The sequence below is a fragment of the Psittacula echo genome, assembly GCF_963264785.1.
Source record: "Psittacula echo genome assembly, chromosome: 4".
In the NCBI taxonomy this organism is placed as follows: Eukaryota; Metazoa; Chordata; class Aves; order Psittaciformes; family Psittacidae; genus Psittacula; species Psittacula echo.
In genome coordinates this window covers 115,382,501-115,401,019 of record NC_137738.1, presented here as the reverse complement: position 1 = coordinate 115,401,019, position 18,519 = coordinate 115,382,501, and the positions used below count along the sequence as shown (strand labels likewise).

At 38.9% G+C, this 18,519-nt stretch overlaps 1 protein-coding gene across 1 annotated transcript in view; it reads left to right on the top strand.

Moving 5' to 3' along the window:
* Window positions 1-18,245: 18,245 nt before the first annotated feature.
* The window catches only part of SPTLC3 (serine palmitoyltransferase long chain base subunit 3), a gene marked incomplete at both ends in the record, with an annotated part of 92,049 nt that continues 91,775 nt past the window's right edge, over window positions 18,246-18,519 (top strand). Inside the window, one exon of the mRNA XM_080616057.1 lies at window positions 18,246-18,362. Coding sequence (XP_080472183.1) covers window positions 18,246-18,362 — 117 coding nt within the window. The remainder of the gene's footprint in view (window positions 18,363-18,519) is intronic.

Genomic DNA, 18,519 nt, shown 5'->3' with positions numbered 1-18,519 from the left:
CCAAGAGGAAATAAAGCCTCTAACTCCTCAGCCATTCAACCCAAGCGCAGAGAGTCAAGCCTCACTTTGTAAGTTTTATCTTGAGTCATCCAAGACAGCAAATATGACCCTGGACATATAGAGGGTGTCACTTTCACAGAGCAGTGTTTTAGAAAGGAACCATTGTACTAGTGACCAGCTGATTTTCTCGAAAACTTAGTGGTACATTGTTGGAAAGGCAAAAGAAATTTTGGTTATATGCACTGTGTTCCACTTCTGCTGTAACGCTTTTGTGAGATGCGATTCTTTTGGCCTGCTCTAAAGGTAGGTGTTCTCTACAGTCTTTGGTAGATACACAAAGTAGGTGTTTGGCTTGCAGCTTCTTCCTGTAGCTTGCAGCTTCTTCCTGCAGGTAAGATACCAATGCACTTGTTTCTTTCATTCCCAAGCCTCTTTTATCAAGCCTTTGGGGCTTGTTTAGGCTATCTTTGTAAGACTCAAATGTTGGTGTTTGGGTTTTTTTTTATTAATAGTGACATTTCTGCTTAAGAAGCTGAAAGTTGCCGCTAATCAGAGTCCTGCATAAAGCTCTAGAAATTATCAGAGTTTGCCTATGATTTGAAGAAAATCTTGACAGAATGATGATGACCTCTTCCCCTGCCCTGCCAACCTTTTTGGTTAAGTTCATTCTCACAACTTAGCAGTACTAGGAATCAGGTCTTATATGGTGTATTTTGCCCAAAGAAGTGGTAAATGCTCCATCCCTGGCAGTGTTCAAGGCCAGGATGGGCAGAGCTTGGGCAACACGGTCTAGTGTGAGGTGTCCCTGCACATGGCAGGGAGTTGAAGCTAGGTGACCTCAAGGTCCTTTTCAACCCGAACCATTCTGCGATTCTATGATTGCGAACTCAGTAGCCGTTTCATGCTTCATGTGTTTTCTTCCCTGTGATCAGAAAGATGAACTCATGTATAAAGAAGGAATAAGCTGGACAGGTTTTTCAATAAAACCTTCTTGTGCAATTTTCAAACAGCTGAAAGATAGAAAACCAGACTTTCCATTGGAAATAACTTTTCTTGCAAACACTTGTATGCATTTTCACTATGCTGTCAAAGGAAAATGATGATGCAAAGCAAAAATAATCTCAGGACTCCCTTTTAAATAATTTGGTTTCCATCTCAGAAGAGCTTTTCTTCTTGTCGTGTCAACATTATTTTAATCAGAGTACTGGAGCTCCTAAGGAAGCATAAATTGCAGGACTGTTTCATACACATTCACAGCCATCAGAGGTCAGTACAAGTTCATTCATCTGAGCAGTTTTAAGGTCCTTTATTCCTCCAGTTTTACATATCAAGTTTTGGATAAATAAGAAAATGAGCCTTCATGTCTGTGACATCTTAGTAGATAAGAAGCTTTCTGTGAACTTTAAAAAACTAATAAACATAAAAATATATGCTTACACTAATATCTTCATGCTGTATAATGTGTCAGGAAAAGCTCCACTTCATGTTTGTTCTAATTTTGGGAGTCTAAGTCAGTAATTGCAAAGGAATAGAATAGATCACAGAATGGTTATGTTGGAAGGGACCTTAAAGATCATGGGCAGGAACACCTTCCACTAGACCAGGTTGCTCCAAGCCCCATCCAACCTGGCTGTACCACATGCTCCTCCAGATTTTGGTTATGCTGTGCCTCGTGGAGATCTGTTTGACACAAATCCTATTGGTTATGAACCTAAATTGTTAAGAGTACGCACCAGGACAGCTACAGCAATGTATTATTTCATATTTTGTATTATTTGGCTCATTTAAGCCTAATATTAATGATCCACAGTAAAGTGCCCTCTAAAAAAACTATCTAAATACTCTTCAGTTAAACAAAATGAAGGTTTAATGGCAACTTTTTGTGGATTTATAGCTGATTTTACAATATGCTTTATTTAGTTCAAAAAAACCCATGCTGTAAACTGGTAAAATGGGAAGTATAAAAAAATTCTGAGGAACAGAAGGTTCAGGAAGTTCTGAACTTATTTTCCCAAACCAGTACTTATTCTTCATGTGTTTTACTGAAAAATGCTCCTTAGAGGAACATGAATAAAATTTTATTTGGCTATAGTGTGAGAGAGTGAAAGACTTGAATCCAGTGGTTTGAGTCCCTGCTGCAGAAAAGGGCTGAGAATCTGTTATGAATCTGGCAGAGAATGAATTTGAACTTCTGTCTCCCACTATAAAAACAGTCTATCAGTCTATCAGTCTATCCCTTTCCCTCCAGAGACAAATTCAAAAGGTAATAAACAAAATTGGTAACTAGAATGGGTTTAAGTGTTCGTTTAGGAAAACATTTTCTAAACAATTTTGGGTTTGGCCCAAAAGAAATATTGAAAAACAAGAAAATTCTATGAAGTATTATTTTAGTTCCCTGGACAGCAGCAAGAGTAATGTGAGCTGCTTCTTATCTGTAACTAAGCTATGAAAATAAAATTCAAGTGTAGATGGTCAGTTGAAAATTAAAAATGCAATTCATTAACTTGGTTTTGTTGGAAGAAACACCAATCCAAGTCTCAGAGGATAATAAATATCACAAAATGCTGCATAGGCAGAATTGCCAAGGCTTCAGGTTCAAAGTGGATCTCACTACATTGGCTGTTTATCTTGAAGCTTAGTTCCCACAGCCATATATCACTTGAAAATCTCAGCTTTCATGAAGACACTATTTTGTTGCCTTTGCGCCTGTAGAGGAGCACATGAAAATACAAAATGCACCAACTCAAGTGTTCCTGTACTGTCATTTAAAGCAAATAAACACACAAAAAACAAAACCAAACTATAAAGTTAATCTCACAAAGTCCCGTTGCTCTAACAGCCAAGACTACAGGAGAAAACATTAAATGGACCATTGATTAAACTGTGACAGTTGGCAACTCTGAGTGTGGGAAAAGAACCCTCTCACCGTACCAAGCTCAAATGTGAGTCCAGTAAATACATATCAAAAGTAACAGCTTCGAACTGACAAGGAACTTCATAGTTCCGGTGAATTACTTAGGAAATCCTAGTATCTGATAAAATCCACCCTCCATCAGGATCACACATCATCATGTATGCCGTGAGGTCAGAACAAAGACTAAACAAAGCAGTATCCTGACTTTTGTTGCCACATCACCTAGTGTTAACCTAAAAGTCTTTGCTTTTTACTGGTGTTAGTTAACTCAGTAATAATTAGTGCTCTTATAACATTAAAAGGTAGCAAAACAATTTGGTTTTTATTGAATGTGAAGCTGAGGGACAGAGGCACACTGTGAGGTCTTAGGAAGGCCATGACTACCGTGCAAAGAAAATGCAAAACTCTAACCACATTTAATAATCATGATTTGAGAAACTTTAGAAGAATGGTCAGGAATTTTGCTGTATCTTATAAACAACTATTGTCAGCCTTACCTTTACACTGTGAATTAAAAGGTGTTCTCTGTTATCAAAAGGTCATTAGGGGAACAGTGGTTTGAGTTCTTGTAAAGTCCAATAACAATTCTAAATAAGAATATATGCAAAGCAGAAAATATGTGGATTATTTTCTTGCTGTTCTAAACTCTATGAAATCTGGGATTTCTCTTTGATTAGATTGCTTCCTGAAGTTAATTCAACTATTGTCTGAAACATCGTTGGAAGGCAATTTTGGTCTGAAACTTTTTGTGCTTGATGTCAGGGTGGATATCTGACTTTCTCATAAAGTTTCAGTAAGACAGTGAATTAAGCTAGTAGGAATTCAAGCAATCTTAACCTAGGATTAGATAGAGTCTGCTGTCAGCCTGTCTAGGTGTAAATCTGAATCTGGACAGAGTGCCCAGAGTCATCTGAGGTCTGTAGACACGTACGCGTCTTCTTAGTGAGAGGGCCATGACTCATTGCATAGTTATCACAGAATTTGGGGTTTTCCCTCTAGATTTTGGTTTTACACAGAACTATTGATTTTTGTGTGTGTGTTTGTGTCTTTGTCTTAAACATCAAAATCTGGACCTGGGTAGTCCTGAACAAACTGCTTAAGTATTACATTTTCCACTGTTGAGGAATTCTGGTTAAATCTGTGAATTTTTTTCTTGAGAGATCCTTTAGTCAAACCCAGATCATTTATAGAGCACTAGGCTATGGTCTAGAGAGCACCAAACTGTCTGAGTAAAAATCATACTAATCTTCAATGGAGTGATCTAATGATTCCAGATTAATGATGTCTCCTGGCCTCAGGAACCTAATGATGGTGTCATATTCACACTGGTTTAAAAGGTTAAAAATAGTATCAGAATCCTGAAATTCTTACATTACAAGGAGTAGCACACATTCTACTAATCCTGTTGGTGTAAATCTGTTGGTTCATTGGGCTACAGACACCCAAAATCAAGTGCTTCTGCCAGATTTGTTTAATGACTGCCTTAGGTATAATATAGAAGAGGCAGTCATCTAGGGCAGCTGGCAGCTGGGACAGTAAAATGGCTGTGGCTCAGCAGTTTCCATTACCAGGACTAGAGATCTCAGGAGGCAAGTTGACTGCTAGAGCTGACAAGGGAAAGGTTGGAGTTTGCAGCATGGTGGTGGCTGTGGGAAGGAAAGAAGGAGTAAGACCTTTTTCCTCATATTTCATTCACAGGAGTACAATAGTAAACCTCAATCTCCAGAGTTTCTCCCAATCCTTGCTCCTCCCACTTTCCTCTGTACACCTGTATTCGATGGAAAGAGAGTCTATTGATCTTCCCCTCACCTTCAGTTCTCACCTTCCCTGCTGAGTATTCAGTTCTTGTCTGTCCCAGTCAGAAGTCATGAGTCACCTCTGCTCTGTTTTCATCTTGCTTTCCTCCAGCAAAGAGAAAGAAACCATATGCAAAGGAAACAGCATTAACGCTGCAGTAAATCCATGACATCAGCTGCTATTTGCCAGTATAGGGAATAACAGGTGAGTTAAAAAACTACTCGAGGTAAAAGACTGTTTTGGATGTCTGTTAGCTGCAGTGAAAGTGCTGGAAATGCAGGACATGCACTAGCCTCAGAGCAAGTTGTAGAAGATCACTTCAAAGCTTGAATTTCCAGCAACATTGAGAAAGCAGCACAAGAACTCTATTCTAGGTTAGTCACATGTACAGGAAAGGTTGCTTTGGAACCCGTTGGAAGCAGTAGGCTGCTAAATATAGCTGGAATAGTCACCTCCCATGCTAAGGGGTAAATGTATGTAGCTGGAAAGTGGAATGAGGCCTGTCTAAAAGTCCTCTAAGTCCCAACTTGCCTAGACTTCTCCAGTGATATGAAATATGCTGCTTTGTTTGACACAGAGATTAGTTCCAAAAAAGAAATACTGGAAAAAAAGGAACCCTTGGTTCCATTTCTTTACTGAGGCTTGTCAAACTTACCTTGCATAATATCAAAAGCAGAGATTACATGGAATATAAAAGGGAATGAACACTAGAGGAAAGAAGCTTTAGTTTTACAGTGTCTTGGCATGGCAGTTACAAGACTCCAGTCATTAACTGGCTTCCTGTTTAATGAAAATCTTGTGACTGAAACTGATGTATTGAAATAGAACCTGCTGCTCTGAGAGACCTTCAGATTATTTTATTCACTGGTATATGCACCAGCTGTGAGCTGAACTTGTGGAGTCCAAGCTCCTGAAACAGTGTTTTGGAATACCAGAGTGTGTTCCTAAAGCTTCTGTGACAAATGCAGGATGTGTCAGACTTGTATGCTAAATCCTAAATACAAATACCCCCAAGTAAGGAACGACAACATTTTACTTCGTTGACAAAATTATACAGTGCTTTTATATGTAAGGCTTCAACCGACTTCAGAAAACATCTGTCTCAGAACTTTGTGGATTTTTAAAATTCCTGGGATAACTTTGTAATGTTGGCATTCCTGCATTTGGGATCAGTTCCTAAGATGACTTTTTAAATTCTCACTCACCCTTTCATCCTCCCATCTGACCCTTGGTACCTCTTCAGAGCCCCATTGACTTCATGGTGGCGTGAAATTGAGGATGAATTGCGGGTAAGTCTGCTGAAAACAGAATTATGACTGAGTCTGCAGAACCATAGATGAAGCAGAAGTCTCAAAAGACACAAGAAATTCTGCACAAGTGAAAACAGAAAACAAATGGATCTGGAAAACCTTTTGGATATTTAAAGTAAGCAAAGTGAAGAGTAATTTGGTTTCTTCCATCTGTTTGAAGGGTAGGGTAAAAATAACTAATGTCAACCATAGTAAAGTACCATGAGGCAACTGAATAAAAGTTTTAGGCTTTGTAAGACAACTTGGCTAATAGCTCTCTACCATAATACCAGAAACACAGATTATCTATCTGTCTATCTATCTATCTATCTATCTATCTATCTATTGTCGTGGTTTAAGCCCCAGCTGTAAATTAGAACCACGCAGTCTACTTCACCCCCCCCCACTCCCCAGAGGGATGGGGAGGAGAATCGAAAGAATGTAACTCCCACGGGTTGAGATAAAAACAGTCCAGTAACTAAGGTATAACACAAATCACTACTGCTACCACCAATAATAATAATGATAAGGGAAATAACAAGGGAAGAGAATACGATACCGCTCGCCGGAAAAGAGCCCGACCGAAAAGAGAACGTGCCCTTCCGGGAACTCTCCGTTCTACATCCTGGGCATGACATGCTGTGGTATGGAATACCTCTTTGGCTAGTTTGGGTCAGGTGTCCTGTCTCTGCTTCCTCCCACCTTCTCCTCCTCCCTGGCAGAGCATGAGACTCACAAAGTCCTTGGTCAGTCTAAACATCGGTGTTATCAGCTTTGTTCCCAGGCCAAAAGTCAAAACCACAGTGCTGCAGCAGCTACTAAGAAGGAGGAAAAATGACTGCTACTGCTGAAGCCTGGACACTATCCATCCATCTATCCTCTTTTAGACTGTATTGCCCTAAAAGGCAGGATATACGGAACTGAAATGATGAATAGCAAAATTACAGGCAACAATAACAGGAAATGAGACTATAGAAAGCCCATGTATGGAGTCATATTTAACACAATTCTGTGTCATGTCTTGAAATACTTTGTTCAATGGCAATGGGGAAGGCAAATAATCTACTGTATTATGTCACTAAGTTTAGTACTGCTAATAAAAATGTGTTGAAGCATAACTGCTACTTGAATGAGTAGGGCTATTGACCTCAACTGGGTCTAATCACTTGAAGTTCTTCATTGAATGAGTAAGAATTGCAAAAGAGCCACTTATTAGATTAAAAATGGATTTGGGGTGTTTTGCAATGCTACTTTTTTTTTAACTGGGTACCATTGCTAGTCTTCATCTTGGCCTGTATAAATCTCTTGCCTCCAGAAGCACTGAACAATTGCGTTACAGGAACAATTAGCAATAACCTTTAAGCTTTATGTGAAATCACTTCTTAATTTCCTGCTCTGAGACTTAAATTTCATCATTAAACATAGGTTGAAGCTATGACTTCTGGTTCAGTTTCATTAGTAATACTAAGGAGATTTTTCTTCCCTGTTAAATATCAGTTGTCTTAATGTTCCAGAAGTTTGTAGCTAAGAGCAACTTGTCTGAATTGATGTGGTGATGACACAGAGAAGGAGCAAATGGCACAGAGCTGCCTCTGCTCCATTCATCACGTCAGTGACTGGAAACAGTGACAATACCACACTGGCTTGTTCCAAATTATGAAGCTCAGCAAACAAATTAGCCAGACTGGCAGGAGGTCTCAGAAAAGTAGACTGGAATCTGCTTTGGACAGCTATAGAAGTTACACAGCTATGGCTCACAACGCTAGTGAAAAAGGTAAGCAGAAAAATGGCCAAAGATAGGTTTTGCCTCTCCCTGGTTCTTGTAAAGTTCTTTCAGCTTTTGGCTTGGGTGAGTATTTCCCTTGACTTCTCTGGGTCTAGCTACATGAAGAAGTTTTTCATTTAAGGAGTGAGAATTGCAGATTCAGCTTGTTGATCAGATACCAGGTAACAATGTAGTAATGGCATGATACTCATAAGTGGAAGAAGCTGGAGCAAAAGGGTATACTAGGCTTACTTATGCTTGCTGCTGTATTTTTGCAGCAGGCTCCTAGTTATCATACTGTTACTCTTTTTGTCTAGGTCTGGTTTCTGTATTGTTTTTGGTTTTGTCTGACCATAACATTCCAGTGAGATCCCTTTTGTATTTTTGTATCATAAGATAGGGACAGAACCATATCAGCTGTGCAGCTTATAAAGTCTTAATCCTTGCAAGAAGATTAAAGTTTCTGGTGCCACAAATGTCCTGGGGTTGGGTACAGATTCCTAACCAGATATGTGTACCATATATCAAAAATACCAATAAATTCCTGCTGTTATGAGTACTCACAGCTGACTGACATCTGGATACACTCAGATCGAGTGCTGGTAAGATTGCTTAAGAAACCTGGGGGAAAGTATATTTGTATGTATATGGTTTGCAACTGTTTTCCTGTCATCTTACTGTACATCATGAAAGAACAAGGAGATACAGGATTTGTAAGTAAAGAAAAACAGATTTTGTTGTTCCACCCAAAAAAAGGGAAACTTGTTGGGCTTTTTCTACTCAGACCTGCAGTAGAGCTTGTTACAGAACACCAAGTACAAGGGTTTGGTATAAGTTTTTATTAAGTTTCTTCTGTGCCTTGGTGAACACATTCTTTTTGTCAGGGCATACTTGTAGTTTGGGAAGGATAGGAGTGTTCCCACTGGTATACTTAAAAAAATAATAGAAAATGAGTAAAATCACTTGCTTGGTAAACAAAAAGTGAGTAAAGTTAACTATTTTATCCAGATTGGAAAGGGAGATGTGGATAAATTCTGATTGTCCTCTTTACAAGTGATAAACTGGTTACCTCTTTTACTGTTGACTGCTCTAGCACTGATTTTCTGCCAGAAGACTATTTTGTGCAGTGAGTGGAAAAAAATAAACTTGTAATTCTTGTGCTTAGAGTGTGAATATTTCCCCAAATATGAAAGATTGGGGATTCAAACCCAAGGTAATTTCTGATACTTCTCCCCTTCTATTATCTGACAGGAGTTAAATATGTCCACCTGAGAAGGTCTTACAAAATGTTTGTACCAACTTCACTCTGCACTCAAGAGTAAGCAGAATTATTTGAAATGAAAAAGTAAGAAAAAATCCCTCTCTCCTACAATAATTCTATGAGAATATTGCAGCAGCATCTGTGTTTCTGACCTCCACCTTTGGAGCTGTTAGAACTTAACTTTCTGTCAGGAGAGAGTCACAGCTTTCGACAACTGCATTAGTACTTGAAAATATGACTCAAATGCATCCAGAAGTTTTGGAAAGGAGAAGGTCTCAAATCATTATCATATTAAACTCATTCTATGGTATTTCGGTACCTCATATTAACTGTATCCAGTAAATTATGATAACAGTGATAAAATAAATTTGTAATCTACATAACAACCCAAAAGCTAAGTAAAGCTAAGCTGGTAAAGCTAAGAGGAAAGCACAACCGTGACTGAATTTCCAATAGATCGGGTTATGATGAAGGCAGACTGTTAATACAGAGTACATGTTGTCTGAGGACTTAAGTTTTGTGGTAGACTAAATAAAAGGGAAAGAAAGAAGAATTAAGAAGCTTAATTTCTCAAGAGAAATATCCAAAATCAGTGTTTATATGCAAACTTTTTAGACCATAAAAGGATATTCTAATTTAATTTTCAGCTTATAGATGCTAAAAAAACCCAAAGAGGGACTACAAAAATAATGGTAGTGACAGCAAAACAACAGGAAACCTTATCCAAAGTTTTAATAGAATCATAAAATCATAGAATAGTTAGGGTTGGAAAGGACCTTAAGATCATCCAGTTCCAATCCCCCTGTCATGGGCAGGGAAATAGATTTAAATGGTCCAGACAAGCACAGCCCTGTAATGTTAATTGAATTCAAAAAATATCTATAAGAATCACATGCCAAGAAGACAACAGAAACTGCTAATCGCGGTAAGAGTTATCGTGAATCACAATGCTTTTCCTTCATGATACATCTGATTAACTAGTAGAAACTTGGCTACCTGGAAGCCTAGTGTTGTTGGGGTTTTTCCTACTCATAACTTACAGCCTCCTTTATTTACATAAGTGAGCTACTGCAGATTTAGGATATTTAAGATCTGTACTTCTGATTATAAGCAGGGAAAAAAACCCAACCAGAGAATGTTATTAATTTTATCTGAACACTGGCCTAAAGAGTAGATTTCATCATTAATGGCTGTGGAATATAAACTGGAGATGTGAAGTGTGTGGTTTCCTTTCACAGTTCAAGAATAACATACAAAATGATGTGTACATGCTGGTACATGAAGCTTAGGTTATGCCACTCTGTTATCTTTTACTAGTCTATAGTAAACAAACTATGGATTTCATAATCTAAAGTGTTTTTCAGATGTCAACCAAAACTTATGCCAGTTGCCGACACACTGTTGGCAAAAGTTAGGAGTAAAATATCATTAGAAGTTGAAGATGTCTGCTACAACTAGTAACTTATTCACAGTTGTTACTCCCCTGACATATTCGCTTAAATAATGTGTTATTATAGTGCAAATGGAGAATGAAACTTCAACACTTATAGAAGAGGGGATGACATCTGTGGGTAGCAAGAAACAGGATGTATTTGCCTTTTTAACAGCTACATATTAAGGTGGTAAAATAACAGAAACAAGACACCTAAGCAAAGATCTTGCTATCCAAGAATCTGATGATCTGACATTCAGACATACAGTAGTGTCCTGCATAACTCAAATTAGTAAAGCAACTGCACTTAGTTCATGCATCTCCTTTTAGCCACTTTTGCTGCTCAGAGAAATGTACATTAAGGTTTCAATGCAGCTTCTCCCTGGAGCGCTGGAACAGTAAGTACATCCAGGGAGGATGTAACACAATGCAGCATTAAAATGAGGAACTTTGTGCATACCAAGTTTACCTTGGGGGTGTAGACGTGTCCACTGCAATTGAGGGTACTGGGGTTATCAGTGCTGATCTGGCAATTCATGTGATGCTGTCTGCTTTGGATTAACGTCAGTAGTGCACGTGAGTTCTGTTTGCACTGATAGCAAACAGCAGAATTGTCTGGTGCAGTTTATTCTGCATTCCAAGGAAAGAGAATTTATTTCCACTGTTATACAAGCACTTGGAGGTGTGGTGTTTAGTATGCAAGAGCCTTGTTCTGAAGAGCCTACAAATTTAAATCAAAAGACATAGAGCTGGTGGGATGCCAAATTCAGACCATGTTCTGCGCCAGGGGCAAGCAGCATAAATAGAGCATCTGCTCTGGCCAGCAGTGTTTGAGCTTCTCTGTGAAAACACGTACTTTCGAGTAGGTGTGAGGAAATCTTCTCTCCTTTCTCCTCAGAGTGAGCAATTAGTAGAAACATATCTACATGTAAATTACTTGCACGTTACTCCTCCCTCAACAGAGGTTTTGTCAAACATTCTTTTCTTTCCCTGGCACTTCAGTCACTCAAACCAACAGCTTCTGGGATAAGAACATTTTAAAACCATTTTCCAGTCCCTTCATTAACATAGTGTAATCAAGTTATTCAACTGAATTCACCTCTGTCTTCACAGGAGTTATAAGCCTGAAGGAAAGGTTTTGAAAGCACGTGGAATTGCCAGCCTGGGTGGTCTTACAAGTGTTCATACAGGGCACCTCATTCTCCACATCTTTTCAACGGGTGCATTGATTTATGATTTATATGTAATGTAGGTTTCACACTCTGGCCATGTCAGTGACTTTATTCACATCAAAGCAAACCTTTGATTCCCAGTAAATACTTATATATATCACTGCTTTGCCGCTGTACAATATGAATTCCCAAAATTTTCAGTGGCTACTCTGTGTTTGTTTGTGGGACTTTTTTTTCCTGAACCCACTGAGGATTTTGTGGGCAGGCAGGATGGATGAAGGCCAAAAACTCTTTGTGCATTACTGAGAGCCTGTCTGCAAAAGTCTGAAAGCAAGAGAGAAACAATAGCTCGCGATGATAAAGCAATATGGATGAAATTCAGATGGAAAATGTGAAAGATCAAGTCTCTGCCTGCTCCATGCTCTTTCCCAAGAGCTTCCCTTGAGCCATCCGTCAAAGAAAAGAGCTGGAGAGGATTAATGAGGTGCGTCAAGTTTTAAAGGTGATACCTGTTCTTGACTGCCCAGAGATGGATTGGAGGGGGCTTATAGGAGGTTTTTTTCTTTTTAGAGACAGGGGATCAGATGGCAAACAGGGAGCAGAAAATGCCACCTCCTTGGAAAAACATGGAATTCTGTATTTTCTTTGTAGAAGTGCTCTTCATGTATCAGTGTGCCTGTGACTTTCTGCAGAGCCATATTGTTGTGCCCCTCCTTGAGGTATGAGTCTGAAAGCAGGTTTCAGTCCCACCTCTGTGTAGTGATGTCCCACCTCTGTGATTAAAAATCAGCAAATCTCTCTGGGCTGTTTCTATACTGAATAACAACAAATTTTCAAGACCCATTTGGAGATAAAAAATAAGATAATCAGCTTTTTCAATGCAAGACAGTTGCATGGAGTGCTGCAGCTTCATAGTATAGCAAACGAAATTTTCAGTCATTTATAGACCCCTCAAATGTGTGAATCCATGTGTCAATACTGCAAGTTTGCACAATAGGATTTTTTTCCTTAAGTACTTAAACCCATGAATAAACCCTAAGAAGTCCTTGCACCCTGAAAGTTTACAAACCAGAGTGAATTTTCTAGGGAAAATCAATGAAGTTCAGAAGGCTGGAGTCACATTTTGACCTATGAAGCTACACTTCTTCATCCATTAGTCTTTGAAGAGGCTTTCACCCCTTTTAAGATTTAGTTGCAGTCTGAGATTTGAAGGAAGGACATCTGCCAGCAGAATGGCAAGTTCCATGTCCCTTAGAACAGGAGCAATGTTGAAAACTCATCAAGACTCCATACAGGCTTGTAGAGCAAAAGTTAAAGAGGCTTATGTAAGTAGGAGAAAAAGTAAATACAAAAAAGAGGTTGTTTCCTGACACACAGTCATTTGTTCATGCTGACAGGACAAAAGTGCATCACTGGCATTCTTGCTTCACTGAGATTTTTATAACAAGTAATGAAATGACTGTATAAGTCTAATCTGTCTCTTCAATAGATGGGTCCAACAACAGGCTGTAAGCATGTCAGACTGCACCCACCAAATCCTTGCCTGCTCCCCTGGTTCCTAGGCCTGGATGTAGCTTCTTCTGCCTGTACTCACACTGCTGGCTGTGCTTTTTCCTGCCAGAATGTGAGCTTTTTTGCAGTAAATCCAAGGAACTTTAAGTGGTGCAAGACTTTCTTGTTGGCAGGACCTTCCTGTTCTGGAGATCTCACAATCTCTCTTCCAGATTTCACACAACCCAGCAAAATTTCCCTGTGGTTGATTTTCCCAGACACTGATATCTGATTTAAGTCAAAGAATAAATAGCCCCCTCCACATCACCACTGAGAAGCCTGTTTGTGCTTTTCTCTTCCCTCCAGCACCCAGTCTGCAGAGGTGAAAAAGGGGATCTGTGCTGGCCTCAGGTTTCTGCCGGTGATGCATGGACCTGCCAGAGCTGGAGAAGCCCTGCTTGTTGTACCATGTTGCAATGTCTCTGATGCAATGCTAGTTGCATGCATCCACCTATGCCGTTGGGTCTTGGTTCTAAGATGCTCTATGATTATTTCCTAACCAATTTCAAAGCTTTTTTATATCCACAAAGGGCAATTGTGCAAGGGTACTTGAGGGTATCCATCAGCACTGGTGTGCAGTTTCATGCCCAGGTATAGGGTGATATCCCTACTCAGATAGGGTTTAAAGAAGCATACATGGATTGAGGTTCTTCCATGTGAACATTTATGAAGTTGAGCCTACAGCCAGTGTTGATGAAGCCTGGGTGAATCTGGAAAGACACCCTGGGAGATGACTGACCAGCTGATGCCTGGTACTTGCTGTTGCTTAAGTCAGTTTGTTGTTGTATCTCCCTATTTGTTCATCTATTTCAGCCTCACTGGTGTTGCTATATTGTAAGTCATACACATATACAGGGTAGGAATTGTCTCCAATATCCATGGGTCCACAGTACCAATGTACTGGGATCCTAAGTAGAGAACAAGCCAACAACGGTACACAGAATTTGTAAGACAGACTACTGTTGTAAGAGAAACAACTGGGAGGGAGAGAAAGAATGCTTTTTAACTGGGGGCACGCTCTGCAGCTAATTTAAATGTTCTTAGAACCATGACTTTTAACAAAGGAAGCAAGTTATGCACCCAGTTTTTTGAGCTCCACTTTGGCATTGGTGTCTGTCCAATGAAAATAAGCATAAAAATTGTAGTTGCCTTCGTGTAGCTCCTTATTGTTTCATGTGGCATGTAAATTTACACCTGTCTTGAAGGGAAATCATCAAGGTCTTGCAACTGCATTGTAAGACCATTTCACAACTATGCTTGAACTGTTCTCTGGGATGAGCAGGGGCCATGTGGAAATCATTCTGGCTTATGACATTACAGTTTCTGGGGATCAGCTCTCACGCTTTCTTGCAACATATACTCTTTTTATCAGTAGGTAATCTAGTAATGGTGTCAAGCATGGGGACCCTGTGGCTACCCTAATGACTCTACATGGTCTGACTGGGCTGGAAGTCTAATGGAATGTTAGATGGTTTTGTCTCTATTTCTTGATTTCACCAGCCAAGGTCAACCTTTTAACCTGTCCTGTGTAACAGTGGTAATGCATAGCAGAAAAGTGGTTTTCTTCAAGTACTGAGAGATTGCGCAGACGGAGCCCTACCCCTCCCTTTCCTCCCTGCTCTGTTGTTAAACCTCTGCTTATTAACTGTATATATTTTACTTTTCCACCACACTCCTTGGCAATTATTCCCAGTGCATTTACAAAGGATTTAAACACTTTTATCCTGATTTCAAGAGGTGAGTCAGCAAAGACCCAATGGCGTTGACATGATAATGACAAAGCAAAGGATAAAACCTAAATCTGGGGAATTCACTGGTGGTTTTCCTACAGATTTATAGTAATTGTAGCCATAGCTTACAAACTTTACTAGCATTTGCATAGAACATGGTGTGTGGTCTGCTAGTAACCTTAGAAATTCATCATCTTCTTGCCAATGTACGAAGGGTAACTGTTACTTCTGACCAGAACCCAAGCCACTAAAGTGAGGCGCACATACAACCTTAGTAGGATTGAGGTCCTCTGCAGTTAAATACACACAGTTCTTGTATAGTCAGCATAGTAAGTTTTTTTCCTTTTGCCTCCCAGAATGGTAAAAAGAGACAGGGTATCACTGTTGGTCATTCTGGTGTTGCAAAGTACATTATTGAGTCCTTCCTCCAGTGTCCACAATGCATAGACTTTCATATTTGTAAGCAATAGATTTAGACACAGCTAATCAGTAGCATGATAGATATGGATATAGAAGCCTGAGTAACAGATGGCTTTGAATAAGATGGAGTTCTAAAGGCCGCAATTCAACATATTTCTTTTTCTGCAGGAGAAATACCACATCCTGTTTACAGATCATCTGTGTGTATTTGTCCAGACTCATCCCTTCTATAAATCTTTTGCTGTGAATGGAATCAGGGCAGGAATTTTACTCAGCCCTCAGTGGTATTTGTTTTGTGAGCTCTGGCTTTTACAGTGTGTTTAAAAGAGACCCTAAAGGATAGCTGTTCTCTGAGGTTTTTAAAATTGCTAATTTAAATTCCTATTTAAAAGTAGTCTATTTTTTTAAATGGTGTTTGTTTGTGATCTTAAATATTACAGACATTGAAAGCTAAAATTAATATAGCATATTTAATTCCCTTTTTTATTCATATAAGGGCACTGATATTTCATAGGCCTTGAAATAAACAAAAGGTGTAGACTTACAGCCTGGGATTAGAGACAGAATTTGCATCACCTGAACTGTTATTTAATCAGATTCTACTTCCCCATAAACCTAATTGGAAAAAAAAAAAAGAGAATAAGACACACCTGAGATGTCAGTTATATCATTTTGTGCCCTGAAAGGTGCTGAGTCTGTTGGGAAGCATACCTTGCAGAGCTGCTGAGACTGTTAAGGGAAAGAAGTCTACTCTGGTAAGTTTTCTTGTCTTTATCATAGCAGGATCAAGATGATCAGTCAGTGTCTGAACAGATGATGTGTTTTACAGGTTTCAGTTTTGCTGTGACAGTCAAGGAAGCTATTCCTAAATGAAGAAAGATTTTGGTGGGAGGGGGTTGCCAGGAGCAGAGATTATGCTCTATATCATTGTGCTGCATTTGTCGTGGTACTATAGGTGAGGGAGATGCAGGAAAGTATTACTGGCCATTCTTTCCATCTTCTTCTGGCTTGTCCTCATCTCAGTCTTCTCCTTGTAAATATGAACTCCTAGCCCCTTATCATAACCAATTTATCAATATTCACGATTGATCTGTAATTGAGTTATCCTTGCAGATGCCTTAATGAAGCCTAAAAAAACACTGTTTCACACAGAAATGAGGCAGTCTTGCCTAGGAAAAACACCAAAAAGACAAACCTAGGAAATCTGAGTTCTGATGGTGGATTTGGTATAATCGTGAAGCAAAACATTTTGATGTTTTACTGTTTCTGTGTCATTCTAGTTAGTTAAGGGGCTATTTTCTTGACCAAAACTACTACTGTCTTATTAATTGAAATATGTAGTAGAAGGCTTCTTTCAAAGGATATAAAAATCAAACCTGGTTATAAATGGACAGCCTTTTCAGTCGGTGTTCTCCGTAGTGTATCATGAAGGCTTTCTGCAATTTCTGCAGGCCACCTCTGAAATGATGCAGAGATACTTCTTTTAAACACAGTTCAGGTCTATGTTAGGTAGGGACCAAAAGATTTCCTACTTTTCCATTGAAGATATCCCACTTTGCAAACCACTTCAAAGGAGAAAATACATGTTAGCAAATCAGTACATGACTAGGACAAGTTTTCGAAACCAATGCAGTGTGTTTCCCTGTGTATTTTTACAGTGGCTCATGAAATATTTAATCTCCTAAGTTCTACATACTCAAGTTGTAGGCTGCTTTTTCTGTATATCACTTACATTTCATTGCTGACATGGTAATTTTTTTCTAGTTAAAACACTCCGAGTGTTTTTATTCTCCCAGCCTTTCATCCTCACTGTTTTCCAAAATGGATATTATAATAGAGCTTTCCTTTAATCTCTCTCCATAATAATTTTAATCATTTTGGGAGGAAGAGATTCTATCAAATGCTGCCAGATACTCTTACACTTTCATGTTTTGCCACTAAAATCTGAAACATGAGAATTTGGTTCAGCAAAGACACTCTATGTGAGTATTTTCTGTTGTCTTAAAAGCAAGTATGTACGTTAGTCCTGCTTAGTAGTTTCATATGTGATTAAAACCTAACTTGTTTTAAAACTAGATTAATAAACTCTATAAAATTCCATTTCCTCTTAATTTTAATAGCATGCGTTTATCCTATTACTGGCCAAACTGATTTTAAAGGGACAGTTCACTCCAGTAAACACCTGTGCACACATCTGTAGGATAGAGCTAAATATATTTTCTCTAGCTCTAGGTAAAATGTCATTTAAATATTGAAATGTTTTCCATTTCCTTGCAGGGTTAATGCTGTTTCTATCATGCTACCTATATAAGAAGAGATTAAAAAAACAGAAAAGAAAAAAAGTTGTTCTGTTCCACTCAGTGAAATAGTACTTTTTCAGCCAATACACTCTGAGCAAGATGAACCTTGTAATTTTAAAGATTACCCTATTTAAATTTTCCAAGCATTTTATTGCTCTAAATGGAGTAACGTAGCTCTACGTTCAGTGTAATCAGGAGGAGAAACTCTAATGTTCCTCACTGGGAGTTGTTTAAGAGGTAATGTATCTTTAAGTGTCTCCGCCTCTGAATCCACCCACTTCTTGATAGCTGCAGCAGCCTTGTTGACTCATAGAAGCTGTGTTCATACAATAGCCAGCAATGAGACGTATTTCTCAGAGATTTTAAGAGCACACCTCCTGCTATGTATTTCGCGATCTAGCTTGCTGGGGCTGAAGGTATATGAAAGAAACAGTTTTAAGTTTCTAAGATATTGCAAAAGATAGATCTTCCTCTCATCCCGGAAAATCCTGACAGACCAGTTGGATACCTTTCAGGCCTTAACCAAGAACTTTATCTGCTCGTCCCACTGTCTTTTTTGTAGTAGAAATACCTGAGATACCCTTAAGAACTGGAAATCTGACTAATTTAAACAGATGGCTAATCCCAATGCTGTCTGCAATGGACATCTACATCACCATCATCATCAGAAACAGAATAACCTCTTAAAAAGTGGAATCTATAAGAAAAATGGAATTACGAAAGGAATGAAGGTAAGGTTTAATTGTTTACCCTAATTGCTTCAATATTGAAGACAAATAAGTAGTTGCGACATTGCTTATTCAGCTAGTTTCGTGGCAGTCTTGGTCTCCATTGAACAGGTTGTATGGATTGGGCTTATATGTTAAGTTTTACAGTCTTGGGACCTGA